This window comes from Daphnia carinata, chromosome 3 (genome assembly GCF_022539665.2).
Source record: "Daphnia carinata strain CSIRO-1 chromosome 3, CSIRO_AGI_Dcar_HiC_V3, whole genome shotgun sequence".
Taxonomy (NCBI): domain Eukaryota; kingdom Metazoa; phylum Arthropoda; class Branchiopoda; order Diplostraca; family Daphniidae; genus Daphnia; species Daphnia carinata.
The window spans coordinates 8,881,961-8,908,348 of NC_081333.1; the positions used below are offsets into that span (position 1 = coordinate 8,881,961).

Genomic DNA, 26,388 nt, shown 5'->3' on the forward strand with positions numbered 1-26,388 from the left:
GCACGAACGGCATTCTTCTCTGCAACAGGACATTTTCAGAACAAAAACTTTCCTGCAATTTTCTGCTTAATGCTTTTAATCGCTCACGAATTCAGGGACTCCCGATAGACTGTGTGCGATTTCTCGGGAAAAGATTCAACTTTTCTAAGCGTTTGTACACTTTATTTTAAAAATATCGTCGACATTGGCGGCTGGAAGTATGTAAATACAATATAAGTTGAAACCAGAAAAAAAACAGTAAGAGGGGAGGGAGACTCATCAAAAGAAATTTCATGAAAAGGCTTTGGGGTCCACTGAGACGCCCGTGCTTACTGCGAACTTAAAAATTTCCCGCACTCTTGATCGGCGCCTTCTTCTCTGTGTAAAATGAGAAAAATGACTCGGCAAGTTATGCTCGTGAAAAAGAAAATCTTTACGTTAGTCACAGTGTATTTGCACGCAGCTGATTGTCATTACGACAATGTTCAAGGCGAGTGAATTATAATTCTCGAAACAAAATTTTGGTTTTATAGATATGCAAGTAAAGTACAAAAAAAAAATTCAACAATTAAAAAAAAAGGTAACGCCCACCGGCATTCATTCAATGTGATTACTCTTTTTTTTCCCCCCGCCAACTTTATGGGACACTTTACATCGATGAAATAATCCAGAAACCGCATTAAGAAGTCAGTCCTCAAAGAAAAGCCCGTTTGAATGGACGAATTACCGATTAATTCGTTGTCTTCAAGTTAACCCTTTTCACCAACTAAAATATTTTTGACAGAAACGCGCGATAATAAAAAATTAAGCATCAACATTTTTTTGGAAAATTTCAAAGCTGTTCCTGTATAAAAATTGCAATGGCTGATTTTGTTGTTAATGCAATTGGAGCTATTGGAAGTTGGATCGATGCTTATTATTGCCGAAATGATTGTCAATAGTCGGCGGTGCGCCGTAGTGTTGGTGGTAGAGAGAACTCTCTGACTGCGATCGGTGACGTAAACGCACGCATAAGATGCACAAAATAATACTCAGGACGGTGCAGATCAAGACAGATAATCCTATAAATCCCAAGAAAATTTTCAATCATTTTCGTTCCAAAAATTGTAGTGGAACAAAAGAATTGATCCCTTACCGATAAGAGCACCAATGGCTACTGGTTTGAGGCAAATGTGATCCGTGTCAGAAACGCTTGAGCTCTTTTTCTTATCAGCAACAAACTCGTTAGATAATTCACCAGCTGCAGTCTCATCATCGGCGATGACTTGCAGGGCCTGGAACAAGCTCAGATTCTCGGACAGGGTCGTGTTTTCCTTAGCGCTTCTCGCCACACGAGGGACGTCACGTTTGGTTAACTCGCGGCTATTCCTCCAGTAACACGGCTGAGTCTAAGTTTCCCCGAGTAAAATGAAATCGTAAAGAACACGCAATTGTGTGCAGCGTAAATGATAATGGGATGTTACCGGACAATGTCCGTGACACATGCGAATGTCGCACTCGAGGTACAGAGCCGGGCTGCCAGTGAACCGGAAAGCTTTCATGTAAGCAAAGACTTGCGTTTCGTAGAGTCCCGCATCCGTCCACGTCCCCCGGAATCGGCTGATCAATTTCTCGTTGATCGGGCATCTAAATTTAAATCGATTTTGTAATTCTCGATTCTATTCGCAATTAAAAATCTGAGAACTTACCCGTTCTCGTCAATCAACTGGATCTTTTTAGTAGCGCCATTATGAGCAAAGCAGTTGCTGACAATGACATCGAATCCATCTAATTGAAAATAATGTATTGTAATTGCACTTGAACCATTTTGATTGAATTTACTTGCTTACCAAATTGACTACGCATGTAGACGACCAATGTCAACGGGTCGCCGACTCGAACTGGTCCGGAAACGCGAGCCCCTGTGGTTCCGTACCCTGATCGGATCTCCATGTGGCATTCTGGTGGGGTGAGCGTGAACGTCAACGGATTGCCGGTCGCCACCCTGCTCGAAATTTTTGTTTCATTTTTACAATAGGCAAATTTCAATTAGCGTTTCAAATCGAAATAGTCGACTTACCCCACGTCTAAAAAAGGAAACGTAACCGTCTTCCAATAATCGTAGCCGTATTCACAAGTCATTTTGTAGTGTTCGTCCCATTCTTCTTCGATAAGCGCGCTGTACTGGATGCTGAGAGTGTTCCACATGAAGTTTTTCTATTGTTTTCAATACGACAATGATTAGAAAAAACGAACGCCAAATCGAACGACTCATTAGAAACGCTGTCATTCCAATTTCAAGGATGGTCGAGTTTGAATTTCGTCCTAAAATAACCGGCACATGAACTTTCGATATCGGGACAATGAACCCTCGCGTTTTCAGATCGTTTTCTGCAGTGACAATCATGGTATCCTTTGCTATCGTCGTTTCAAGATCAGCAGAAAGGCTTGACGGAGAGTGGAAATGAATCACACAATAGGGCCGTCTCATGTATACACCGGTCGGCATTCAATTCTGAATGGCGACAACAAAATAAAGCGGAGCGGGAAAAAAAAAAAGAAAATCGAGTCACGCAGCCAGTGTGAGGTTCTTAAACTCTGGATCCCTCTTTGCTGGCTTATCGGACTCGATGCTTGTCCTGCCTGTCATCTCTCTGCTGCGATCTACCCGCGTGCGCCCCCGTAACGGTCCCTCGACGGCCAACAACCCCCAAGTCTTCTATTGTCCTAGCGATACTGTAAAGAAGAGAGCTATACATGCAGCTCTGACATTGCGTCACGCCAAGTTGCCCTTCAATGCAAAACTTATCCCTTTTATTCCCGTTTTTTTTTTCTTCTTCCTTCGGTCTTTATGCGCTTAAAACTTGACTAAAACGTCCAACGATACCGAGAGCACACACATCAGTCAACTTCAGTCGAAGAGAACTGAACAAAAGACGGTGGTAGTTGCACGAAGATGACGAAACTTACCGTCGGTTGTTTTCGGCTGTCCAGGTTATGTGTGTTACCACCTAGCGTACCGCAACGGTTCAGTTGGATATAGAATTCGTAGTAGTCACGCCCAGTCCCGTTGACGTAGACACACAGGGGATCGTACGCGAACCCTAGTTTTTCGTTTATGGAAAAGGCACAGCAATAAGTAGAGGGGGAAAGAATTAATTAAAAATTGTGTTGTTGTTGTCAGTTGAAAATATTCATTGAGTTGAAAGTACCGGTGGAGTAAATGATGCCACTGAAAGAGCCGTTAAAACGCAATCTGATTTTCATGTAATCATTCTGACACTCAGCTTCAATGTCTTTAAACAGAAATTCAGTTACTGAGCTCTTTATTTTTGCTAAGAAATGTAAGGTGTTTACTTAAAACTCGTGTCATGTTGAAGCGCTGATTAGCTGCTTTTTCCTTCTCCCATCGGTTGGGCTTGTTCCAGCTGATATCGGGTGTAGGCACTTCACCATCCGGAGAAGGGATCGGTCTCTGCGGGAAACTCGGGAAAACTCCTTGATCCGTTGTGGTAGGTCGAGGAGGAAGCCCAAAGGGTCGTGCATTGTATGGCCGTCCGAAAATTGAACCGACAGACGTCTCAGTCTTCATAGCAAAATGTTAATCCATTAACCCTTTATTTCCATTACGAATGAAACAAAAACGTACGTGGTCGGGGAAATTGCTAAATGAAGGTCTACCGACGGGATGCTTGAGCTTTGCGTATAGCACTTCGTGATCTCCTTCATTTGGATCTGTTCTTCTGTGATGGATATCTAAGTTGGTCGACGACGTGTTTAAATCTTCGTCCTCTTGTTTTACTTCTACGAGCTCAGACTTTGAAAAAGATAAATGACGAGAGTGTCAAAAATAGGCAAAGGAATTGAAAACAATTTTGAAAAACAGAAACGAGAGCTCACCGGAGACGCATCGACAATGTCGGCAGCTTCACCTGTCCGTGCCACTAAACTTTGATTTACGCTGGCAATAGTAGAAGCTAATTCAGTTTGGTATGCGGGAGCCGATGTCGACGTGAACAGGCCGCTTTCCGTGCTAGAGAATCGCTCTTCCGTCACGGATTCTTCCGTTTCGCTCGTCTTATCCGTCTCATCTGTGGCGTGTTCAGTCGCTTCTAGTTCACTTTCCGTCTCTTGTTCTTCAATCAAATCGATTGGTGTTTCCAGCGCGCGAGCCGTGATGATAAAGCGCGGTCTGCTGTCTTCTTGATTCGCATAGATGGAATGCACTGCCGCGATGGGCGATAAGTCCTCGGAGTGGTCATCCATTTCCAACGGCAACACAACTGCCTATAAATTAGGTAACAACAGGACGCGAGGTGATGGAACAGTTAAATACGAGTGTAGTTTCCAGCATTTTACCATTAATGCCAAAAAGACAGTGATCCAGACGCATTTGTTGTCGATGGCACCCATCTTCCTTCCTGCCGTCGACTTCTGTAAAGAGTCAATGTCAACACCAAATTGCAAAAGTCAGTTATACAAAGCTAAAGAAGTAAAAGGAAAATTGAAAGCAAATGGCGGCTAGGGAAGAAAACTTGCTTATCACTGTTCGCTTATTGTTCTTTCAGGTGTATTGTACAGGGTATGCGTATATGTATGGTGTAATACGCCGGACACGCTGTAGGTTCTTTGTTCACGGCCAGAACTGGGAAACAAGTCTGGAGATTCTAGATTCTATTTTTCTATTTGTAAGGACGAATAGAACCCCAAAAAGCTTCCATGAGAGAAAGGGGAACGATGAAGTCCAGTAGGAAATTTTATTCGACAAAGAGTTAAAAAAAAAGAATAAAGACTCTTTAAAAACTTTTTATTTATTTTCTTTAGAGACGTAGCACCATCAACTTCCTGTACCTTTTACTTTCGTGCCTTATTAGTTCAATTCAGACAAATCGTAGCCATTTCTTTGACCTTTGCTTCACTTTCTTTTCTTGTCATTCCACCCTGTCATCATCGTCTTTTCAAAGATTTCATTCTTCTTCTATTTTCAAGTACGAGCCTACTATTTACCTGTTGAGCGATGACCTGTAAGGTCGTTAATGTCCCTGTTTAGCAAGCAACAGACAAACGCCAACGTCCGTACACGGGATCTATTCAACGGGGGAAAGCTTTTCTGCTTCCTGGCCTTAAAATCACTTTCGTTTTTTACTTGATGTTATTTAGTTCTCCTTTCGTAGAGTTATTTAGTTTCTAGATAGTAGCTCCATAAAGTTAAAGGTCATTTCGTCGATACATAGTCGTTGAAATCGAACAATTGGAACTTTTTCCAGCCTGTGAACGACATGCTAAGGGACTGGGGTCGCTAACAAACTAATAATCCGCGGTTTACTAACATCTCTCGATTTGTTTTGCTAGGAAAAATGGATATCGAAAATTATTTACTTACGTAGATTGGAGTTTAATTCGGAATTGGAAATGACTAATGGTGGAGCAGATCCTTCACGTTTGGCTCAGATGTCGACGTGATTTGAGAGATGCGGTGCGCTAGACGTTTCACTGTCTTTCAATTTTGAAGAAGCACAACCTTGAGTTAGGAAGAGTCTGTTCACTTTGCTTGTCACTACTCTGTCCAACTCAAAAGTAAATTTTTCAGCCATCCTACCTCAGCTTTTATAGAGATTGTCGTGAGCGCGCGCGCTCGCTTCGCCCCCGCTACGCTCCCGTACCTCAACCCGGTCGTTTGCACGGGCAAACGACATCCATACCCGGAGCGACTCCGCCCCATAAAACCTTTTTTTCTTTACTCCAGTCAGAAACAGCAACACACCTGCCAACCTTCTTGTTCGATGACTCTCCTGTCCAGCCAATAACAACCTTTTCAATCCCGTAGCTTTCAAAAAAATAAAATTCGAATTACTTTTTACATTATACGAGTCGACTTGAAATTTCGAATAAGAATATGGGGATGAGTCTATCGAATAATAGTAACTTATAAATAATCCTCGTACATCGAACAGGGATTAATTTAAGATTCATGTTGAATTTTCAGTGGTGACATTTGTTTGTCGATTTCCCGGATGTTGCTCGCCATAGGATTAGATGACGTCTTTTTTTTTATTTTCTCAAGGGTATATAGTGTATACCCTATAGCGAAGGATATAATATGCTTCCTAGAGCGCAGAAGAGTACGATGCACTATTGGGTGATATCACCAAAGACCTGAAGTTCACTATCGACATAGACGGAAGCTAATAATCCGGGTGATTCGGAATCTTTTGAAATCCAAGTAAAAATCTTTTGCAAAAACATGAATGGTAGTGATGGTCAAGCATGGTGGGCCAGCGTCTAATGTTTGTAATTTCACACGAATTTGTCACGGCGGCAGCAACTGATCGATTTGCCTCCACCAATTGATGATTTCCTTTTCGTCTTTATTTGACCGCCACCGCGACGGGTTGCGCGGTGCCGGCCAAGGCCGTCGGATATCCAAGTCCATTGTCTTTTCACCAAAAGATGATGAAGCATCATCGAATTTTTGTTGTTTTTTTTCCGGAAAAAAAAACTGACGTGAGAAACTGCAAGGGGAAATTCTTATCACGAACTTCGCTAGACAAGTGGACCCAGTTAATAATTTTTCCTTTTTCATTATTTTGATCGGCATCTTCAAGATGCAAAGAATAGAAAAATGAAACAAATTTCAAGTCCGAGACAAATTTCGAAACAGTTTTTTGTTGTCAATGTATTCCCCGAATACAAATGGGGAGGGTCACCTAAGTTCCGTCCCTTTCCCCCGTCTCCAACAAAACCGAAAGGGAAAGACCATTAGTCGTCAAAGATTGCTCTTTCTGGGCATTGTATATCTAGGTGTCTAGAAAAAAAATGGGGAAAGGGTCTGATATAATATTTGCCCCCTACCTCTTACGTGAAATCACGTAACAAAAATATACGCCCCCCTTCTTTTTTGTTCTATTATTTTTGCCGCAGTTCATCGCGAACTGCAGCCGAACATAGAGACAGTAGCTTAAGTTTTCCCACGTCTACACTGCCATTCGACATTCGCCCGAGAATCGCCATTGAGACGCAAGAGAAAGAAAAACATCATAAGGAAGACCATCTTTCTCGGATCGTGATGCATCCAACAAGTATAGTTCCTCTTTTTTTTCTTTTATGAAGAATGTCATGTACAAAAACGTATTCAAGTCAACACGCAGGATGACTATTGTAGAAAGCTGTGTTATTTCTAACGCTCAGTCACGATCGAATTCGAAAACGTTTACAGCGTTTAGAGCCACTGCTGGGTTTATCTGCAGTGACTATGGTGAAATAGAAACGAAAAGTTCCCCGTGTTGAGGTGTTCCTAGTTAAGACTAACTTTAACGTTCTTTGCTCGCGTCCTTGCCCTTCGTTGTAATCAGAAAACCAGCACTCTGCGTATAAATGCTTCCATAATTCCATGTGTTTTTCGCATGTCTAAAGTAACCGGACGCTCTAATTAGATGGTCTTTCGGTTAGACGTTAATTTTTTGAAACATTTTCTGTAATCAAATTGTTCACTCGAATGATTTGCTCCCTTTCTTTTCAATGATTGAATAGATCACTTTGAATACCGCTGCATGCGTGGGCGTATTAATGCTCGCTGTTGACGTAGACTATCGCCGTAATTTTTGCGTACCACCGAAAAGTACCGATGTTTTTTCGTCTCTTGACCCCACTAGCAAAGCACGCAGATCCGGGCAGTCGACTCCCAATAATGGGTGAGACGGGAACTGATGACGGGCTTCTGTTGATAACAATGACCAGTTTCTTTGAATTGTATACAGACGTGTATATAGTTTTGTGTCATTGTTCAGCTGTCGTTGTTCTTCTTCCTGGCTTTTTTTTTCGATCCCGCTATATTTTGCTTCAATTCCAACTGTTTTTTTTCTCTACTTGAAACTTGAATTTCTTCATTTCCCGAACTGCTGAGAGAATTCACCCTCCCTTTCTCTTTTATGATTCACTCTCGCTGACAGGGGTCGTCCGGGGTCTCACGACGACAACCAGAAATTCAAACAAAAGAGTCAGACCATCTAGATCTAAATACAATAATAAAATGTATATCGTGGGCTTTTTTCTGGTTGGTTATTGTTCTTGGGAAATTAGGCTTCGAAAATTCTATGAGTTTAAACCACTGTGTTTAAACTAGACTGAACTAAAAGTGAAACTGATGGTAAGGCTTTTGCTTCAACTTCAACCATTTGCTGTTTTCCATCTTCGTCGTAGACTGTAATCCTCTTACTTTAAACCGAATCGAGAAACCGAGGCAAGAATAGGACACGGAAGAATGAAAACAGAAGAACAGTCGAAGAATCTCAATACAATAACAGGTACTTTTTCAGATACATGATGCAAGTGCAGGTGCTTCCTCGTTGATGGAACACCAGTCAACAACAACGAGCAACAAACAACAATAGGGCTAGAAGAATTATTGAAAAGGCTTAAGACATAACCTTCTGTCTACATCAGGACTTGGAAGTAATAGCCGTGATGGCGGCATGCAGAAGCAGGAAATGAATCTTAACCGGCCGAAAACGGTGAGCTGCTTGACGGGTGAGTGAACAAATAACCGCGGTCGTCACAAGCTACAAAAGAAAGTGGATTCCAACGTCCGCTGCTATGCGGACTCTCACAGCGCTGTATCTAATGTGTAACATCATCCGCTATGGAAATTCAAATGGCTTGCACGCTATCCGTAACGGACCGCACACAACCCGATGAATTGAAGCGCACCTAATAATAAAAAAAAAACGAAATGAATGCAAATTTTTTTTTTCAAAAATTCAAGTACAACGACTGGTCATTGACAACAGCCGATGCATTCGTCATCTCAGCAAATCGCAGAAGGGATTCACCGTGATCTTCGTGAGAAAACTTCCGTGTCCTTCGAGCAACGGAGAAAAACGTAATGTTTGCTCAAGAAGGTGAAAAGAATCACATGATCACGAATATGGTTCATGGGATTCAAAAGCAACAGCCTATGCCATGTAGCTGGATAGATTTATGAAGAAAGAAAAAATGGCTGTCACGCATCCGTAAATAGAGCTCATCCTTTGGGGGGGATTGATGGCTGAGGCCGGCCAATGAACTTGGCCTGCATAATTCCGGTTGAATTGATCCCTATGGTGATGGCAATAGACCCACTCTTTATGTGCACAATGTTTATTTACACTTTTCTTGTATAAATTAAAGAAAACAAAAGGGCTGAAAATCGCGAGATGACATTGCCGAGAGAAAGCAACGTACTTCACGCCATACGGTTCAGCAGTAATGGCGGATATGTTCATTATTTCAATCAGCCAATGTTGGAAATATTTTCAATACATAACAAGCCTGTCGTCATATCAAGTGCGTTCTCAACTGGAACCGGCAAAAGAATCTCTTTTTCCTCTTCAACGTTCAGACGTATGCAACAAAAGATCAACAGTTAAGCACACGAATATTGTGCATGGTAAAACCAACAGGAATTTCATTCTTCTTTAGACATTGTCGCCTCTCAAAACATTCTCCCGACTCGCCAAACGTTTTTCCTTATATTTTTTTTCATCTTTCCACACAGCTCTTGATTATTTCTTTAACGTCCAAATAAGCAACATTATTGCTCTACTATGAGCACCTTCTCGATGTTTGAATGAGAGATTGGGACGGCCAGATTACGGGATTTAAAAAAAATAGAAACATAAATATTTCTGTGGTTCTATATATCACGAGAAAAAGCCGGACTACATGACATTGCACGAGTCGTTACCGTTTATGTCATTTAGCTTGTTACCCTCGTATTCTATTTCATCAACTCGATTGTGACTGGTTGTTTGTGTTGAGGGCAGCCCACCGAATCGCGGTACCGTATTCAAAATCGCACAATATAGTAAAAGCGGCAGAGTGCAATCACCTCTCTATCCTCACCCATCCAAGCCCTAAAATATCTGGGGGTGAAGGAGGAGAACGTCCGTGTTGATGTCAATCAAAATGGGTTTTTTTTTTTTTTTCACGACCTGATCCAGCGCTATACAGAACCGCTTTCTTTAGCTTGGACCTTCTTCATCTCCTAGCCAAAGGTAAAGATTCTTGGGGCACTGGTTTGATCTTTCAGGTATAATAGTCAGTTTGATAGGCTATAGAGATACAAAAGAAACGCAGCCGTGCAGAAAGTGAAGCCCCCGCAGCAGCCTCCCTCCCCCACCTCCCCCCAAAAATGATATTTTCCTTCCCATTTATTTTTTTTTAATGTTTTCTCTGACTGCACAAGTACCGTTCGTAATGCCAACTGTATTCATACATTCGACCGCCTTAATGACATAAAAAAATGTGTTTAAGAAATGGCATGATTGTGTTTCGTAGTCAATGTCCTGTGTAAATAAACGAACAACGCGGAAGAAGTTTGTTTGTTTATCTCTGCGGGAGGCGAACACGCTGCAACGGTGTTAGGAGATAAGGAAAAACGAAACGCATCCACCGTTAGAAGTTGTCGCCAAAAGTGTAAAAATCTTTCCCCAGCTCAGATCAACAACTTCATCATCGAAACGTAGATTGACCAGAAAAAATAAAGAAGAGCTCGACATTCACAACGGTTAAAAGTGCACGATATGGCGTGGAATAAAAGGAACTATCGTAGCAAGACGGTATGTCGATGACTTGCCAACTCTTGTAGAAAACAAAATCAAGCCTTTCGTCGTTCAGTATTTTTTTTTTATGATTTCTTTTAAATTTGAAGTGTCGTTTCTCTTCCGAAAACTAGAATATAATGGTATAGGGAATCATTTCTTGTCCTCATAGCTTTGTGTTTTGTCGCAAAAGATTGCGTTTAATGGAATCGCGGAAGCATTCCGTCACGCCGATTTACCCCGCTTAAGTTTGGCTAATAATTTTGGATAGTCTTCGCCGTTGCAACGCTTTTCTCTCGGGAAAAATCACTTCGTACTCGCTCAACCAGCCGTCAACACAAAGAGCTTGCTATAACGTCCTGCATATCCATTAAAGGTAAAATCTAAAAAAAATATCGATGTTGGCCAGCAGCTGCCGAACAATACCGGCACAATATGAAGGATCATCCTACTCATAATGTCCACCGCTAAAGAAACTAACAAATAACAGCCTTTATTTAGAATTCCAGTTATGTCTTGTGATGCGTTTTTTAGTCTAAGGGAAACGAAACGGTTTCAACACCTGATAGCACATCTATTGAGTTGAACACATTAGGCATGTTGACGTCGGCTATCGTTTAGATTTTCGGCGGTTTCATCACCTGAACCCGTTAATTCTATTTTTTGTAGTTACCGACTTGCTATCATCGTCCTTGATGATGATGCTGAAATCATTGATGTGCATAATAAATTATCCCGTTCGGCAGCGCTTTAGCTTTTCATCTGAAATACCAAAGGATTCATGTGGATAAACATACGGGGTACGAATTAAGCCTTGCGGGCCTAATCTTTTGTCTGAATTACTAGGCAAAAAAAAAAAAAATTGGTCGGCGAAATGTCTGAAAATTCGGCGCCCGAAAGGATCAAATAAAATGTTATACTGTGAGCATTCATTCTAGGAAACTAGCTTTTAATTTGTGCACGGCTCAGATGAATAAAAAAAACTGGGTGAATTGTTCAGAGTTTGAGACCAAATTTTTTACGTAAATGTAACCACAAAATGCCGTGCAATGATTCGATTTTGTTTTCCGTTTTTTTTTTATCAATTTTTTCTTAAAGAGGCAGGCTTCGGGAAGTGAAAAGAGAAGCGTGTCTGATGACCAGATTGAAGAGAAGAGGAAAAAGAGTTGGTGCTCCTTTTTACATAAATGTCTATACATGTTTTGTTGTATTCCACTCCGACCTTGAAATGCTGAAATTACGTATTTAAGCGAAAAAAATGTATACATTCACACCCGTCAGTGTCCATTATTCGATTAGAATAAGAACGCCGTGCGAAGAACACAAGGTCGTTTTGTATAAAATATTTCATTATCTCGACCGGAGAGAAAAGGAAATGTACACAATAGCGACGCTTGACCAGAGGCTAGAACGTAACAGTCCTACTCTACCTACTGAACGATTTTTTTTTGTACCTTCTTCTTCTTTTCTTAGTCGATGGTACCATCTTTTCTTTTTTCTTTTTCCTTTATTTTTCTTGGATAAACCTACAGAGGACCCACCAGCGAGTTGAGTCGTCCTTGCTCATCCTCCATAACTTTGTTTTGTATTCAGCTATTTACATTTAATTTTCTAATTCATTTTCGACAAGAAAACGATTTGAATACGTAATATTATATTAATAATTTACAACTGGCAAATAATCGCAAACACATCGATTAAAACATTAAGATAAAATTGGGAAGTTTTAAGGACCAAACATTAACCTTCTGTTTATTATGGATGCTTTAGATTTAAAGAAGAGTGGCAAAATGTTCAAATTGCGGAATAAAACCAACTTTAAACAAAGAAGAACGTGTTCCCAAAGAGTGAATAGAAATTAATGTTACGTCCTTGGAAGGAGTTCGGATAACAGCGAAGTAGTATATGCTCATCACGAGTTTACCTGGGTGTAACCAGAACAGAAGCAATTCTTTTCCGGACACCATCACGAAATCGGTTAATGACTCGTTTTTTTTTTTGTAATTAACGAAACAATGCTTGAATTGCTGACAATCCGAACCCCAAAGAATAAATTGAATTAAAAAAAAAAAAAAAGCTTTTTGACTCCAAAAATAGCATTTAAAAAACCAAATGTTTAAAGCTTTTTACGAAATTGAACTGACATCGAAACGAATTCAGATTTCAACAAAAAAGGGCTTTGATAAAATAACCTCCAGCAAGGTCTACGCATTTTTATTTTCTTACCCTACCTTCCTAATTGGATTTGATTTGTGATATTTTCTCTTACCTTACCAAAGGTTTGTCACCCCACACACGTGTCATATTCTTACTCTACCTCTCGCAAGTGACTTGGATTTGATCCGAGACACCTTCGGGTACCTTGCCAATAGTATGTCACCTCGCACAGTCTACACGTGTCAGCTGCCGAGAAAGGAGCTATTGTTTTAACATTACAGTTTGCCCAGTTTTGCAAAGGATTACTTCTTTTTTTGGGCAAGTGTGCTGTGAGCGAACGTCAGCCAGCGAGACGCCAACGCAATACGGGGAGGATCTCCCCGATTTCACCGCATTTACGGTATCAGTCACGAGGACTATCACATTAATTAAACGTGTTCGTTCCAGTGTATTTGGGTGGGGTAGTTGTACCAGCATTTGCGTTAGGTTTTTACCAACTATTGCATTAAGAAACGTCGTGAGGCAAGTTTCGATTTTTCCAGCCCAATGTTAACCAAAGGTGATTGGTGAAATATGGATTGTTAGCGTTTTGTATTCAGTAGAGCTTTTTCCTTACGATTAGTAATTGCCGACAGTATTGATGAAATTTCAAATACGGATCTGGGGAAACCCAAGCAGTTAAAAAAGAAGACAGCGTAAGCCCACCATTCATTTCGACAAATTTTTAGACATTTTTCAGCTATTATCATCGCAATTGGCGAACAGAATGTCGTGATGGCCTTCTTCTTTTCTTGTTAACGCAGTTTTTTTTTTAAATACCCACTCTACGATGACAAATCAAAAATTCAAGACCGTGTCCCTTTCCCTTTTTTCTCTCCTTCCCCCTAACATGTATTAGCCAAAACAGACAAAAGGACGATCAAGTATACCGCGAATCAAACATTCTGAAGGGGCGGAGAGAGGTGTTACAATAGAATGAAATAAAGACCACCACCTACGAATTTTTTGTTAGGAAAACATTTATACACAGAAAATCGTACAATGTCATAAAAAAGACACCGTGTCTAAAATATATTTATAAGAAAAAAAAGGTCGTGACCAGAGCTGGTGTCCGGCATGGATGCAGAACAGGTACAAATAACTGATAACTTAGTTGGATGGTCGTGTCGGGAAGTGGCCAAGTCAAAAGGCGGACGGCTTATTTGTTGTTTGTTTTGGACGGGCGGACGGTTTCAGTTACTCCAATCATTTGAATACTCGCATGTAAGGGGCGGCTGAATTTTGCCGGTTGAAATTCAGTTGCAGTTGATGTCGGCTACTGAAACTGCCCGGATGACGGAGGCAAGCCGGATTGAAAGCTTGCGTCGGGGGGCAAGGTGACGAACTCAGGAAACGTGGAGGTGATGACGCCGAGTACGGATTATGTCGTGGTTGTTGTTGTTGATTTTTTTGGTGGTTCTTGTTCGTTTTGATGCGTATACAGACGCACACCGCGAAAAGCATAGCCGATATCAAAACGGCAAACAGAATTCCGAAAGCCTGCAAACAAAACCTTTTTTTTAGTATAGAAACGCTACATTTTTAAAGAGAAATTTAACCATGAATAGCTTGGATGGTGTCAGACAGAAAATGGCTTCTTCGGATGAAACTTCTGAAAAATCGTCATCTGAAAATCATTTTTTTTTTAATGTTAGCTCGGTATTGTAATTAATTTTGAAGTTGTTGATTACCTGATGTTGATTTTGATGTGTAACCTCTGATTGCGTCGTCGCCGTTCTTCGTTGGCGATGCCACTCGAATTTCGACGCTATTAAACACATCGATTTTGTCGACTACTGCCCCGTAATTTGGGATACTGTTGATGGCTGCTGACAGATTACTACTCCGGAGGGATCCTGACCTTAATCTTGATTTTGAATCGTTAAAACTACTGAGAGCTCGATCGCTGTTTCTGGGCCGCGTCTGGCGATTCGTACAGAAATTCATTAAAAACCAATTAGCTTAGACAGGTGAAATAATTGAGCTTACCGGCCGAACAGCGTCCGACATATCCTGGGCAGTTAATTGGCGAATGGATCCCAAATGCCCCAAACCTTTTTCTTCCGTCGCTTTGACTTTGCTTGTGTTGGTTGCTCTTCCTTTTCTCCGGATTAGATTGCATGGGTTCTGGGGACAACACAAATTAGTTAGAATATTCACCATTAGATGGGGTTTGGTGCAATTATTGACTGCTTTTAAAAAGTGAAGGTTGAATACAAAGAGGAAGCAGGAGAAAGCGGAGCAAGCGTAACAGTCTGGAACGGAAAACTGTAAAATACGTATTTTAACGAGACTTGTATACATTTTTCCAATTGCTCTTTGGCCTTTCATTGTCTGAGAAATTAGGACTCTAGCCGAAAAACTAACGACATCACGGCGACAATGGGCCATTTCGATATATGTGCGTACCTGAGATACTTTGCTTATAGATCGAATTCCCATGACGCATTGATTCTTGTTTAGAATTTTCAAAACGCAAAGTAAAAGTTAATTAGTCACGATTTTCCAATTAAAAATGGCTCTTTTGAAACGGGGTTTTATCAAATTATTTTGGGAGGTTCTCTAAGCGTATTGGAATGAAAGACGTCATGACGGATGCAATGCATTCACATGTAGGCCGATTCAAATTGATAATTGCGTCTAACGTAAATCAGCCTTGTTCTAGACTTTCCATTCTTGTGTCGGTGAATCCAACTGCGACTCGTGATTTATATCCCCCTCCCCCCCAAATAAAAACGAAAAACAAAAAATAGCCGTCTGACATGTACGTGGACCCACCCAATTATTCTAATCTGAAATGTGGGTGCAACAATCTCGCATGCGGTCTAGATTCCAATGGGCTGTGGGAAAACCATAATACGGAAGAAAAGACTATATAGACTGTACAATATTAAAAAAATGACCATACCATGAGACATTTCCCCTTGCATACGACGACGGTACATTTGAGGTGAAGATGATCGCGGTCAGGAAATCGAAAGGCTTGAAAATTAGCGTATAACAGCTTAATGGTCGATCCCGAGCGGTTGATTATCCTTTCCTGGACGTTAGGTAAGATAGAAGTGTCCAAGCTGCAACCGTCCGCGTCCAGCAGTTCTTGTTGGGATTCGTGAGAACCATCGTGAGCCACGCAACTGGTCAGCCGGGTATCCAAGCCAACTGCATCAGATGCAAAAAAAAAAAAAAAACGGGGGGAAGGGGACGAATAAAAAAGAAAATGGCAAAATAAAGAGGTGAGAGAATAGTTATTGCAGCATTTTTATTGATGGCCATCGAGTGCGTGCGGCCAATAGCAAACAAGCTGGCCAGAAGACCATCTGCTGTCTGTACTTTTTTTTTCTCTCTCTCTTAGAACAACCCGTCATTACATGTTTTTCTTTTGTTTTTGCCCCCCTCCCATTTTTTTTTTCTTTTCTTTACGTTTTGGAAATTATTACCGAAATATCCTTCACGCTCTGGCGGCGTTATTTAACGACCCAATTATCATATTTTCTTGGTTCCTTTTTTTTTTTGTTTCTACTTTTGTTTTATGATGAAAAGTTAGTTTTTCTTTTACCGGTTTGTCGAACTCGGACAACGACAGTGGCTTCTTGGCCAACGCGCAGGTAGGTCTCTACCGGGTTTCCGGTTGGATCCGTCCCGGCCACGATATCCATCCAGCAAGTGATGGCGTCGCGCTGTTTTGCCGACGCTGGAAGCAGTTTCAGAGCACCACTGGACACCATGCTGGGCGGCGACGATATTTTACTGTCTCGACTCATTTCCAGTTTTTTAGCTGCATATATGCCCCACACAAATACAAATAGGCACAGTCAGGAAAAGAAAAAAACAAAGGAAAAAGAATGTTCAACTATTTGTGTGAAGGTGTACATGCACGCCATTGGATAATCTGGGGAAATGGATATGAACCTACCTTGATAGGAGGTTAAAGGAAGACCAGAAAGTTTTCCAGACGAAGTCGTCGGGGTCAACGAGTTATTCATCAGCGGACGGAAAGGCATCACCAGAGTGTTCTTGATAGTCGTGGCCGGCGGGCCGGCCTCGTTTCTCCGGCTGCTCTTCTCGATGGAGAAAATGGCCGATTGGCGCTGACGAAGAGTAGAAGGTTGCGTCACCGGTGCCTCTGTAATCGATTTCTCAGAAGCCAGCAGCCGACAGCGGGTCGTCATCTTCTCGTCAACGGCCTGTTGAACGTGCACGTCGTACTGCAAATACAGCGACAATTCCAACTGTCTCGATCCATCCTGTTTCACAAAAAAATAGCGAATTCATCAACGTTTTGCCTTCCTTTCCATTCAGTGTGACGTTCGCTGCTGAATTCTCTCACGCATGCGACGTCTTAAGATAACGAGATTTCATATCAATAAAAATAGAAAAGCTAAAAGCAAACCGTGTGACGAGTTGTGAACTCAAAGGGGAGGGAAAAAGGACGAGCAAGTTTTGACGACGAAAAATACTTTCCCTTCGTATGTGTGTGTTTTGGACGTGTGAAAGAATTTATTCCCTCGTTATCATCAATCTCGGGTGAAACTTGGCAGTCGGAGACAAGATTTCTACAGCCACGGTGAGAGAGTTTTTATCTCAATTTTGATATGATTTATATGAAGGAAAAGGGATGAGACTTCGCTTTCCCTTAGTCGTCATACCTCTGTCTGAGAAAAGTGGATTCCGCATTCGGATGCGTTGAGCGCTAGCCGGAGCAGACGGTTGCCTGTGCCTTCCGCTTTACATGACGGAGTGGTGGCGAATCCGTTGGCGTAAATTAATCCGAAAAACGGTTCCTGAAGACTGGCCATGATAAGTAGGGAGTCGCCGCTACAGCTGGTTTCGACATCTATAAAACAATAGAAAAATCCGACAATGCGCCGTTAGTCGAGAAAATAAGTCCCATCCGCTTCGGTGGTTAACGTGAGTTGCGGATGAATGAAACATTCCATACTCATGAACGGATGAGTCGGCGGCTTAGTTTGCGTTGCGATGCTATTGTCAGTTGTGGCGATCGTGCCCACCTGGAGGACAGTTCAAAAGTAACAGATATTCGCAATTTTACCCATCGTGTGTCGCCTCTCTTGCAAGTTGTAACTCATTCAAAAACTTACGACGTCGTTGAAGAGTGTTGTTATGATTATGAATAGTACGATGATCCTCCCAAAGAATGGCACCGTTGTTGTCTGATGAAAAGAGTTAGCCGTTATGTTTGTATCTGAATAACCTGGAAACGAGGATAAAAGTAGAAGGTAAATCTATATGGCTGCACGGAGGAATATCATCAGCAGGTGACGAAGGGGTCTAGTTCCTCTGCCCACTCTATTTACGCTTGGCAAGTCAAGGGCACCTGCCGACCGCTCTTCGACCGACTCTACAGATATTAAATCACCTATGCTTTTTCTGTGTAACACACGACCGTGAACTATTTTCTTTTTCGTATTTATTTTTTCTCTTCCCGTTCGCCAAGTCCGGCTTGAAGCGCGTGCAAAAGGCTCACGCCTCGATATGCAAATTTAATCTCGTTTTTCGCCGCTTCAGTTCAAATTATATCTGTCCTCTCACGAAGACTGATGATGAAATCGTGTCTCACTAGTGAATAAAAAATAAATCGTTTCTTTTCGAATTACGAGTATTGAATCGTTCGTTCCTGTGGGGAAGGAAAATTCAGCTGGAACGTGCGTTCGTTCCAGATGAATAAATAAAATGGATCGTGCAAGCGGATGGGCTCGTTCTTTTTTAGTCGAAGTGCAGGTACTTAAAGTAGACTACTTGTGTGCAACAAAAACAATAGACCAATCACCTGGTCTTCTCTATTTTTACTGCAACTTGCGCCCGAAAAGCTGGACTTGTTGCTTGTTATTTTGTAAAAATTTTTTAAATTACGCGGTTATTGTGGGGTAGCGAATGAACCGTTCAATTGTCTTTTGTTTTCCCCTTTTTGAATGGAGCAAGCCCTAGTCCGAGTTTGTTCACCTTTTTGCCCAGTTGAATGGTTGAAAACAAAAGCACTTGTTTCATTATCCATTCTAGTGGATCGTACCGGATCGTATCTGACCGATCGACTAGCCATAAACAATTAAACATGCTCTTCCCACTAATGAAACGGTAATCCCAATCAAAACTGACGGACTTACTGGGGATCCTCGAACCGCAATTCCTTTCGTCGCTAGCAGCGGAGCTTTGCATTTCATACGAGTAACACAGAAAACGCACTGACAAAGATATCACACTGAATGTAGTCTTCCACTATCTTCGAATGCGTCTCACCGTACGATTATAACAATAGTATCAAGCGTTCTGTCGTGCTGCGCGTCGAGCAATCAACTGACCAACCGTTTGCGTTCCAGCGGCACCTGTTGCAGCGGCACCTGTTGCAGTGGCATGCAGAAGGCGGTGCGCGCGAGCCCACAACTGTCTGTGAATCTTAACGCCCACCTGCAACAGCAGTGTAGATCCCTGCTGGAGACGCCCCGATGTCTGCGTTTCCCGAATGTGTAGGCCACTATATTCTTCACCCGAAGCAATGAGGTAACGACCCCGCTGGTGGTATTCTTTCTCCTTCTATGCCGGGTTACGTCTACCTTATATCGCGAACTGTTCTGACGAATAGTTTTTCTTTTTTTTTTTTTTTTACTTCGTTTTCTTCGTGTTTTTCTTTTGTCATAATTATTCGCCACAGGGGCCTAAACAAAAAAGAAAAAAAGCTGCTATACAATATAATCAATTGAATCTACCTGTTGTGTGTGTGTGTGTGTTTGTCTATGTATATGTGTTTCGGCCACTGGCTCTAGCCGTCGATGACCGCGTGAATCAGGGTCAATGCGCACTAACATTAAGGGTTTCCGGCATGGAACGGTGCGAGAAAAACAACAACACAACAAGAAACTCCGTTAGCGCACTTGCAATAGCCCTGCGGTTGTCTGTTTGAAGCATTAGTTCAGTACTGAGAATATTGACAAGAGGACACGGAGAGCGAAAAAGAAGTAGTAAAGTCCCGTTTGACTCGATTGAAGGATGACTAGCGTGAAAAACCAATCTAAAGCGCGCTGTGCGTGTGAACGGCTATGTCAATTTATTTGGAGATAAAAATACGTTTGGCTCACTGATCGAAGTGGCCAATTCAATAAAGTTATTATTTCCGACGGCGCGCCTGCTTGCCTCTCTCACGCTAGGTCACACATGTGGCAGAACTGCCATTACTCTATTTTGAAAACAAAAGTTAACGACTGTGACAGTCGTTTTTCTTTTTTTATGCATGCATATGGCAGGACCTACTAACACGAGCTGGTTAAAACACACACACGCACACACATACAAAAAATAGGTTAAAGAGGCAAAAGCTCCACTTTCGAGAAAACTTATCGAGTCCAAACAGAAAAACAAAAAAAACAAAAGCGGGTGAATGTTTTATGTGAGGAAATCATCAACCACGGTGTCTTTCGTGATCATCTGAAAATATCGCCTTCTGGGGGTAGGCCACGATGAGATCATCATTTTTGCTTCCTAAATGCGGCCAGCGGATTGCTGCTGTGTAGGGAGGAAGATATGACTTAGAGCGCTGCTTGTGTGCGGTCACCGTCTATCCATCGATCAGCGAAGATTAGATCAGCCGTCGCAAGTCGAATGGAAAATAAGAAAACGGTTGGCGGTTCGTGTTCTATCCGTCTTGAGCTTTCCTTGAAGGTAAAGTAATGAGCACAGCGAACCAGTCTTTGTCTTCCCCGTGGAAACTAGAAAACTAGTTGGAAGAGTATGTTGGGTCCAACTATAGGCTATTTGATAATCCTTTGGAGGCTTACAACCAAACACAATTGAGGAAGACCGTAGACATCTGTTATTCATCTTCTTTTGTTAGTTTTTTCCCCCTTTCTTCGTAGCCTTGACATTGCGTGTTTTATTCCCTATTTTATGAACAATTCCGTCCGAGTTTCCCTTTTCTCGTTTTCTGACCATGTTTTTTTTTTCCCTTTAGAAGTCCGGACACGATTAGTTCCCATAGAATTAAGAGTATCCAACCATCGCACACACATGCATACAAATACAAGTGAAACAGCTTCAAAAGCCTCCGTGAGAAAACTTTCTCCCAATTCCTACATGAGGCAATCAACCAACTTCCCGTCTCTTACCGGATGACGGGCTTCAAGTTCACATCACACGAAACAATATTGCACTTTTTATTTCTTTTACATGAAACACTAAACATCGGCTAACTTGTTTTGGTTGCCATATTGTTGATATCTTTTTGGTCTGATTCACAGCGACTAACACTCTGCTCGTATGATCAATTCACACGATCAGAGACAAACTGTTGCAGAGTCTTGTCGAGAAAAGGGGGAAATAAAACAATACCAAATACAAAATAGGCTGCAAACAAACACGATATCGCTTTGGTTGCCATTTTAGCAATAAACCAAATAGACCCTTCCCCAAAACGATGGCCAGCTTGCGGGCCGACAGGAAAACCTGAACGGTCCTCTCCTTGTCTAACGGTATCTTTTAAGCTTCGTTGTTCAATGATCACCAGAACAGTTTAACCAGCCGACTACTAAACGATCGTTACTTTCTTTTACGCTTCATCAATTTTTAATTGAATTAAAGTGAAAAATTAAATGTTTAAAACATTGAAACCAGAAAAACAGGAACTGACTCGTACTACTAATACGGTACTTCAACATGAGTAATGTATTAAATTGGCGCCACGGGAGAATTCACAAAGAGCGTCATATCCCTTTTCCCTTTCGCATAACTGAACTGATATTAGTAATAATTTTATGCGTCATTTTCAACAGTTAGCTACTATTTTTCCTGTCACATGAATCGGGTATTTCTTGCAACTGAAATTTCCCATGATGCCCAGCTCCCTCGACAAATTTCCGGGCTCCGCGGATGGATTCCTTCGAAAATTAAAAACGTTTAGTATAGTATAAGGTTGCCTCTAGTTACCGGTTGCAGACCTTTTCCAAAATGGGTACCCCATTATTGAATTCATATTGTAGTGCCTCTTCCAAAGAAGTGGCCGAGTAAGTGGCATAGTACGCCGATCGACGATCAGCTTGCATGCATTCTTGCGGAAACCTTTTCAATGAATCGGCTAAATTCACCGCCTGACCGAGAGCTGCTCAGTGGCACCACCAAAGTTGATTGGAAAATGAATTAAATTTTTGCGATTTTGTTGTTCGTTTCTCTTAAAATTTACCGGTTCCACATGAAACAACGCGGTTAACTAATCCCCATTCAAGGGCCTCCTTGGCTTTTATGGGCCTTCCAGTCAAAATAAGATCCATGGCCCTGGAGAATCCTACTAATGCTGGGAGTCTGACTGTCCCACCGTCAATTAAGGGTACTCCTGCAATCCACACACATAAGAATGGTCCTCACTTTTAGCAAACGATGTTTGCATGCATTGCTTCAAAAATCAATTACCAAATCTTCTACAAAACACCCCCATGACAGCTGTGTCCTCCATTACTCTCATGTCACATAGTAAAGCAAGTTCAAATCCTCCGGCAACTGCATATCCACTAACAGCTGCTATTAAAGGCTTCTTAGTTAACATTCGGGAGGGGCCCTAGTCATGAAAAGGAAATATCAGAGTTGTGTGCATTTTTTTTGTTTCTATTCATTGTTGTTGTTACCATGGGACCTCTTTTGTCTGGAAGGATGCTGGTGTCCGCTGTGCTTAGCTCCTGTAAATCATATCCTGCACAGAAATTTCCTCCTATTCCATGCAATACAATTGCACAGACTGATTCATCCTGATCAAACTCTTCAAATGCTTGGACAAGCTGATCTGCCGTAGCATAATTGACACAGTTTCGTTTTGCTGGTCGATTGATACCAATCGTGGCCACTGCCCCAATTTTTTGTTTTAACACCAAGACATCGTTAGACTCATCTTAATGGGAACAAAAAGGTTAAAAGGGTAGTAATTCTCACGATGCTCATAACGTATAATAAGTACTTCCACTAGTTGAAGTGAACCTCTTTATCAATAAAGCTGAGTGACGCTGAAAAGGTCTTGCTATTGTTACGAAATGGTTCATGATGCTGTGCGCCACCACACGTTACAGGGACCCTTTCCGGCACATGCGCCGATGCGCACGGATGCACTGAATCAGTCAAGCAGACGAAGTTTGAGAAAAAGACGTAGTCAAGCCTTTAGTTGCTTCCCCCATTTCAGTGGGAACACACCTTTTAAAAACAGTTAAGAAAAAAACACATCATGGAATTCGATTCAAATATCAACAGGTTCTTTCGAAATCCAATAACGAAATTCAAGGGACAAGATATTGCTAGGTACTGAACATTCCCTAACTTAAGATCAAACATCAACAAGTTGTTTAGTTGTCATATTGCAAATTTCTGTTGAATAATTAACACCAATGAGTCACTTCTTTCAAAAAGGAGTGACCCTGAGCTTTGGAAAATGGTCGATTACGTTGGTGAGGCTTCCCGTGTTGCCCAAAATCTTCACAGGCCGGTTACTGTTGCACACTCATTTGCAAATTCTAACCAAACCTTATACATCATGACAGATTCATCTGCCAATAAGTATGGACCCACAGACAGATTTAATTTCTTTAAGCATGATTTCTGTAACTCTACTTTCAGAGGGAATGGAGCTGTTTTGGGCATGTTAAAAATTGGCCCAAAAAAGCTATTTCTACTGGACAGAAAAGGACAACAAAATGAGCTCGAACCACTATGTGTATTAGACTTTTACATCCACGAATCATGCCAGAGAATGGGACTAGGAAAAGTATTGTTTACTCATTTTTTGGAGGTAATGGTAGGGGTACTTGTCTCTATACTCTGCATCATACTTAATTCTGAAAACCAATATGAAAACCACTAGGATGAAAACATACATGTTGACAAAATTGCAATTGACCGTCCTTCCGAAAAGTTTCTGGGATTTCTTCGAAAGCATTATGGTCTTGTGGACTTCATTCCTCAAGTGAACAATTTTGTTATTTATGAAGGATTTTTTGATAACTGTGACCGTCAAGCATCAAACAAGCCCTCTACATGCAACACAAACTCCAGGTATTTACCAGAAGTTTTAGAATTATAAACCACAATATTACACGTTATTTTACGTGATAGTTCTCTGTCTAGCCGGTGCAACAGTATGATTGCTCTCAATTCTGCAAGCGGACAAAGTATTAATTTTCGAACTCGCAGCAGACAGTCAGTCACCGAATGTTTTTATCATGAACCCGAGTGCAACCAAAATGACCTTTGGCGTACAAATTCATTAGTCAATGTAAGTAGGTCACCGACTGCCCAAATCAGTGTTCAGAATCAACCCAAACCCTTTGCCACGGAAACTGCTTCCAAATTTGGTCATCATAGGTTGTGGTAGAATAGGTGATACTCGTTCCATCGTTCAAGCCACAGCTTGATGTGATTTGGACTGTTAGACCTCGGTTGTGCGATTCCGCCCTTGTTCCATCTGTTTTACTCGTTGGCAGCTTTAAAATAATATTTTCCATTTTCTTTGTATAGAAACATATAGCGTAAGTTCAGGTTTTGTGAGATTAACCCATATTTCTTCGAATTATTTATTAAAACAAAACGTTTATCGTGCTTTTGCTTAACATTATTTGCGTTTCATGTTACTATTGATGGATTTTCAATTAACGTTGTAGAATAGATTAAAACTTGTTATGATAAGTAATTTCTAGATGACGCTAATTTGGTTTTTATTCATGCCTGACGTTCGTACAACATACAACACATCCTTCAGCCGATTGAACTATGCGTTGGCAAAGTAATTTATCTCAAATGGAAATCAAGTAAAAAATTCAAGAATCTCCAAACATAATGGCGGGCAGCAATCGTGGTTGAGAAAGAACGGGAATCAATGTTGAGGATGACAATCCTTACGTGCAAAAAGACAACTGCTTCGCCAACCAATTGTATGTCAACACGTAATTACGGTCGGGTGAAACGCTGAAACAACAGTCTTTGCCAGATACCTAGCATTAAATATGAACTCGAGCATATTGCCCAAAAGGAGAAGGAGGGAAATAGGAAGGGAAAGGTTGGGAGTGGGATAAAGAGACAAAGCGAGAGAGAGAGAGATACAAACAACAAAATCAACGTAAACTGAAAAGGTCACCCGCCGACGGTAGTGGAACAGCCGAGACGTCGGGTAGCTGTGAAAGATCTGGCAAACTGGAAACATGGGAGCGTAATTCTTCACGAACTTGATATACCTTGCATAACTTTTCTTTGTATTCCTAAAATGAACACAAAATGGATATATGTAGTTGATTTGACTTCTCTATGAAATTTATTCTCTTTTGCACTAAAACAACCTTTAGCCGATAAGAAAGCCCATACAATATGTTTAATATTTAAAACATAAATCATCGTATTCCATACCTGGAGTCTTTCTTCAGCTTGAACCAAAAGTTCTTTTTGTGCTGCTGTAAATTCATGGAGCATTTTGGTTACCGATTTTCGATCCTCCATCTCTTTCAACAATCGCCCATTGTAATCGTTAAGTAACTCTACTGCTTCATTCACCTTGCTAGTTAATGTTTCTGCTTGAGTTTGATCTATATAAATAACATAATGTAAGTTTTAATTGTCTCCCTACGTTAACATATAAAACTAAGGTCGGTATGGTAGGTGGCGTGTGCATCCCTAACACTTGTTACCTGAAATTTTCGATAACAAACTGACGTCAGAGACTTCAGGGGGTAATTCAGCTATTTTTGCTCTGACAACACCATCACTTGATGCTGCATTTTCAAGGGACTGCAAAGACTTTACTAGTTCTTCAGCCTCAGGGGCGTCAGTTGCAGGTAATTTGGGAGACAATGTTATGTGCACTTCTTTCTTTCCTTCTTTATCAAACTGTATAACTTCATTACATTCAGATTTTCTCCTTTCTTTTTTGTTTTTATCAGGATCTTCTTGTTCTTTGTTTTCTTTGATATTTTCTAAAGTCTCCCCTCTATCCCTTCTTGAGATTTTCACTGGAGGTTCCCCATTGTCATGCCTTCTTTTGAAGCTTGACTCTAGAGAGAAGTAGAAAAATTAAAAAAAAAAGCAAGTAAGAAAGTATCATTTGTATGCTGTACCTAATGACTTTCTGAATTCAGATATTTGCTTGGAGTCAAACATGTTTCTGTCACCCCAAATATTTAGAATGCGCTCAAGTCTCTTTTGAGTGTTTTCATCATTGACAGCTTGAGCCATAAGTTTCAAGGCTGGACCAAGAATGGGCCCAAACTGATCTCTGAATTCCGGCCCTTTCTTTCTGCTGTTCTGGATTACATCATTAACCAGGTAAATGAATGTGAGTTTTCTGCTATCTTTGGCTAAAATAAAAAGATAGTAAGAAAGTTTTCCAGTTTGAACCAAAGAAAACTGCTAGATTACCTTTAGTGAATTCTTTTAACCAGATTTTGACGATACTGACATGATGTTTACGATGGTGGATTAGCCATAAGGACAATGTTTGAATACTTTGCTGAGAATTATTCAGTTCGGCCAATTTTTTTTCTAACGCGGCTTCGGAGAATCCTGACATGGTTAGTTAATCTCCATAGAGCACGTTTCTTCTATTACACTACACACACGAATTCAGCCTTTCAGTTTGTGACTTGTGAGTCTTCTGGAATTTCGATCTAGCAGACTAATGATAAAACGGAAT

General features: G+C 41.2%; 5 protein-coding genes and 1 long non-coding RNA gene across 8 annotated transcripts; 2 read left to right on the top strand and 4 right to left on the bottom strand.

Annotated features, from left to right (window-relative positions):
• Positions 1-411: 411 nt before the first annotated feature.
• LOC130685658 (uncharacterized) lies at positions 412-5,503 on the bottom strand. Of its 2 annotated transcripts, none has more exons than XM_057508979.2 (13): positions 5,342-5,503; positions 4,318-4,392; positions 3,859-4,245; positions 3,608-3,775; positions 3,316-3,544; positions 3,171-3,254; positions 2,929-3,062; positions 2,039-2,175; positions 1,809-1,963; positions 1,668-1,746; positions 1,443-1,605; positions 1,115-1,367; positions 412-1,040 (listed from the first exon to the last, which is right to left on the bottom strand). In XM_057508979.2, the coding sequence occupies exons 2-13, from the start codon at positions 4,369-4,371 to the stop codon at positions 871-873; spliced, it is 2,013 nt and encodes a 670-aa protein (XP_057364962.1). In that variant the 5' UTR covers positions 4,372-4,392; positions 5,342-5,503; the 3' UTR covers positions 412-870. The 2 variants fall into 2 exon arrangements, with proteins under 2 accessions (XP_057364962.1, XP_057364961.1); XM_057508978.2 differs by having other exon boundaries at positions 4,318-4,389; positions 5,338-5,503.
• Positions 5,504-13,266: 7,763 nt separating this feature from the next.
• Positions 13,267-19,277, bottom strand: LOC130685690 (uncharacterized). The gene is made up of 11 exons (XM_057509020.2): positions 18,854-19,277; positions 17,831-17,943; positions 17,671-17,740; positions 17,378-17,565; positions 16,645-16,975; positions 16,288-16,506; positions 15,640-15,890; positions 14,721-14,858; positions 14,423-14,654; positions 14,291-14,358; positions 13,267-14,231 (listed from the first exon to the last, which is right to left on the bottom strand). The coding sequence occupies exons 1-11, from the start codon at positions 18,903-18,905 to the stop codon at positions 13,938-13,940; spliced, it is 1,956 nt and encodes a 651-aa protein (XP_057365003.1). The 5' UTR covers positions 18,906-19,277; the 3' UTR covers positions 13,267-13,937.
• Positions 19,278-20,201: 924 nt separating this feature from the next.
• LOC130685693 (uncharacterized) lies at positions 20,202-20,938 on the top strand. The gene is made up of 2 exons (XR_008999645.2): positions 20,202-20,402; positions 20,692-20,938. It is a non-coding gene; the product is annotated as an uncharacterized LOC130685693 (long non-coding RNA).
• A 445-nt stretch (positions 20,939-21,383) lies between these two features.
• LOC130685680 (probable enoyl-CoA hydratase) lies at positions 21,384-22,836 on the bottom strand. Its single transcript, XM_057509009.2, has 6 exons — positions 22,681-22,836; positions 22,355-22,614; positions 22,143-22,287; positions 21,916-22,065; positions 21,674-21,834; positions 21,384-21,613 (listed from the first exon to the last, which is right to left on the bottom strand). The coding sequence occupies exons 1-6, from the start codon at positions 22,760-22,762 to the stop codon at positions 21,509-21,511; spliced, it is 903 nt and encodes a 300-aa protein (XP_057364992.1). The 5' UTR covers positions 22,763-22,836; the 3' UTR covers positions 21,384-21,508.
• A 21-nt stretch (positions 22,837-22,857) lies between these two features.
• LOC130685683 (alpha-tubulin N-acetyltransferase 1-like) lies at positions 22,858-24,395 on the top strand. 2 transcript variants are annotated; one of them, XM_057509011.2, is made up of 5 exons: positions 22,858-23,015; positions 23,124-23,270; positions 23,331-23,502; positions 23,575-23,765; positions 23,826-24,395. In XM_057509011.2, the coding sequence occupies exons 1-5, from the start codon at positions 22,942-22,944 to the stop codon at positions 24,082-24,084; spliced, it is 843 nt and encodes a 280-aa protein (XP_057364994.1). In that variant the 5' UTR covers positions 22,858-22,941; the 3' UTR covers positions 24,085-24,395. The 2 variants fall into 2 exon arrangements, with proteins under 2 accessions (XP_057364994.1, XP_057364995.1); XM_057509012.2 differs by having other exon boundaries at positions 23,838-24,395.
• Positions 24,396-24,407: 12 nt separating this feature from the next.
• LOC130685679 (regulation of nuclear pre-mRNA domain-containing protein 1B-like) lies at positions 24,408-26,372 on the bottom strand. The gene is made up of 5 exons (XM_057509008.2): positions 26,115-26,372; positions 25,814-26,053; positions 25,388-25,750; positions 25,110-25,285; positions 24,408-24,964 (listed from the first exon to the last, which is right to left on the bottom strand). Exons 1-5 carry the CDS (start codon positions 26,263-26,265, stop codon positions 24,821-24,823), a joined length of 1,074 nt encoding a protein of 357 aa, XP_057364991.1. The 5' UTR covers positions 26,266-26,372; the 3' UTR covers positions 24,408-24,820.
• Positions 26,373-26,388: the final 16 nt, after the last annotated feature.

Excerpts from the sequence above, each read along its gene's own strand:
- LOC130685658 (XM_057508979.2), bottom strand. The coding sequence starts at position 4,371 with ATGGGTGCCATCGACAACAAATGCGTCTGGATCACTGTCTTTTTGGCA. Across the intron at positions 4,246-4,317 it reads CTGTCTTTTTGGCATTAATG|GCAGTTGTGTTGCCGTTGGA; the intron begins GTAAAATGCTGG and ends CCTAATTTATAG. Across the intron at positions 1,041-1,114 it reads AGCCATTGGTGCTCTTATCG|GATTATCTGTCTTGATCTGC; the intron begins GTAAGGGATCAA and ends TGGGATTTATAG.
- LOC130685690 (XM_057509020.2), bottom strand. The coding sequence starts at position 18,905 with ATGCAAAGCTCCGCTGCTAGCGACGAAAGGAATTGCGGTTCGAGGATC. Across the intron at positions 17,566-17,670 it reads GCCGACTCATCCGTTCATGA|ATGTCGAAACCAGCTGTAGC; the intron begins GTATGGAATGTT and ends ATTGTTTTATAG. Across the intron at positions 16,507-16,644 it reads TCCTTTAACCTCCTATCAAG|CTAAAAAACTGGAAATGAGT; the intron begins GTAGGTTCATAT and ends GCATATATGCAG.
- LOC130685680 (XM_057509009.2), bottom strand. The coding sequence starts at position 22,762 with ATGAACCATTTCGTAACAATAGCAAGACCTTTTCAGCGTCACTCAGCT. Across the intron at positions 22,066-22,142 it reads GGTGTTTTGTAGAAGATTTG|GAGTACCCTTAATTGACGGT; the intron begins GTAATTGATTTT and ends TGTGGATTGCAG. Across the intron at positions 21,614-21,673 it reads GGGTACCCATTTTGGAAAAG|GAATCCATCCGCGGAGCCCG; the intron begins GTCTGCAACCGG and ends TAATTTTCGAAG.
- LOC130685683 (XM_057509011.2), top strand. The coding sequence starts at position 22,942 with ATGGAATTCGATTCAAATATCAACAGGTTCTTTCGAAATCCAATAACG. Across the intron at positions 23,016-23,123 it reads AAGGGACAAGATATTGCTAG|GAGTGACCCTGAGCTTTGGA; the intron begins GTACTGAACATT and ends TCTTTCAAAAAG. Across the intron at positions 23,503-23,574 it reads TGTTTACTCATTTTTTGGAG|GATGAAAACATACATGTTGA; the intron begins GTAATGGTAGGG and ends GAAAACCACTAG.
- LOC130685679 (XM_057509008.2), bottom strand. The coding sequence starts at position 26,265 with ATGTCAGGATTCTCCGAAGCCGCGTTAGAAAAAAAATTGGCCGAACTG. Across the intron at positions 25,751-25,813 it reads TGAATTCAGAAAGTCATTAG|AGTCAAGCTTCAAAAGAAGG; the intron begins GTACAGCATACA and ends ACTTCTCTCTAG. Across the intron at positions 24,965-25,109 it reads AAGCTGAAGAAAGACTCCAG|GAATACAAAGAAAAGTTATG; the intron begins GTATGGAATACG and ends TGTTCATTTTAG.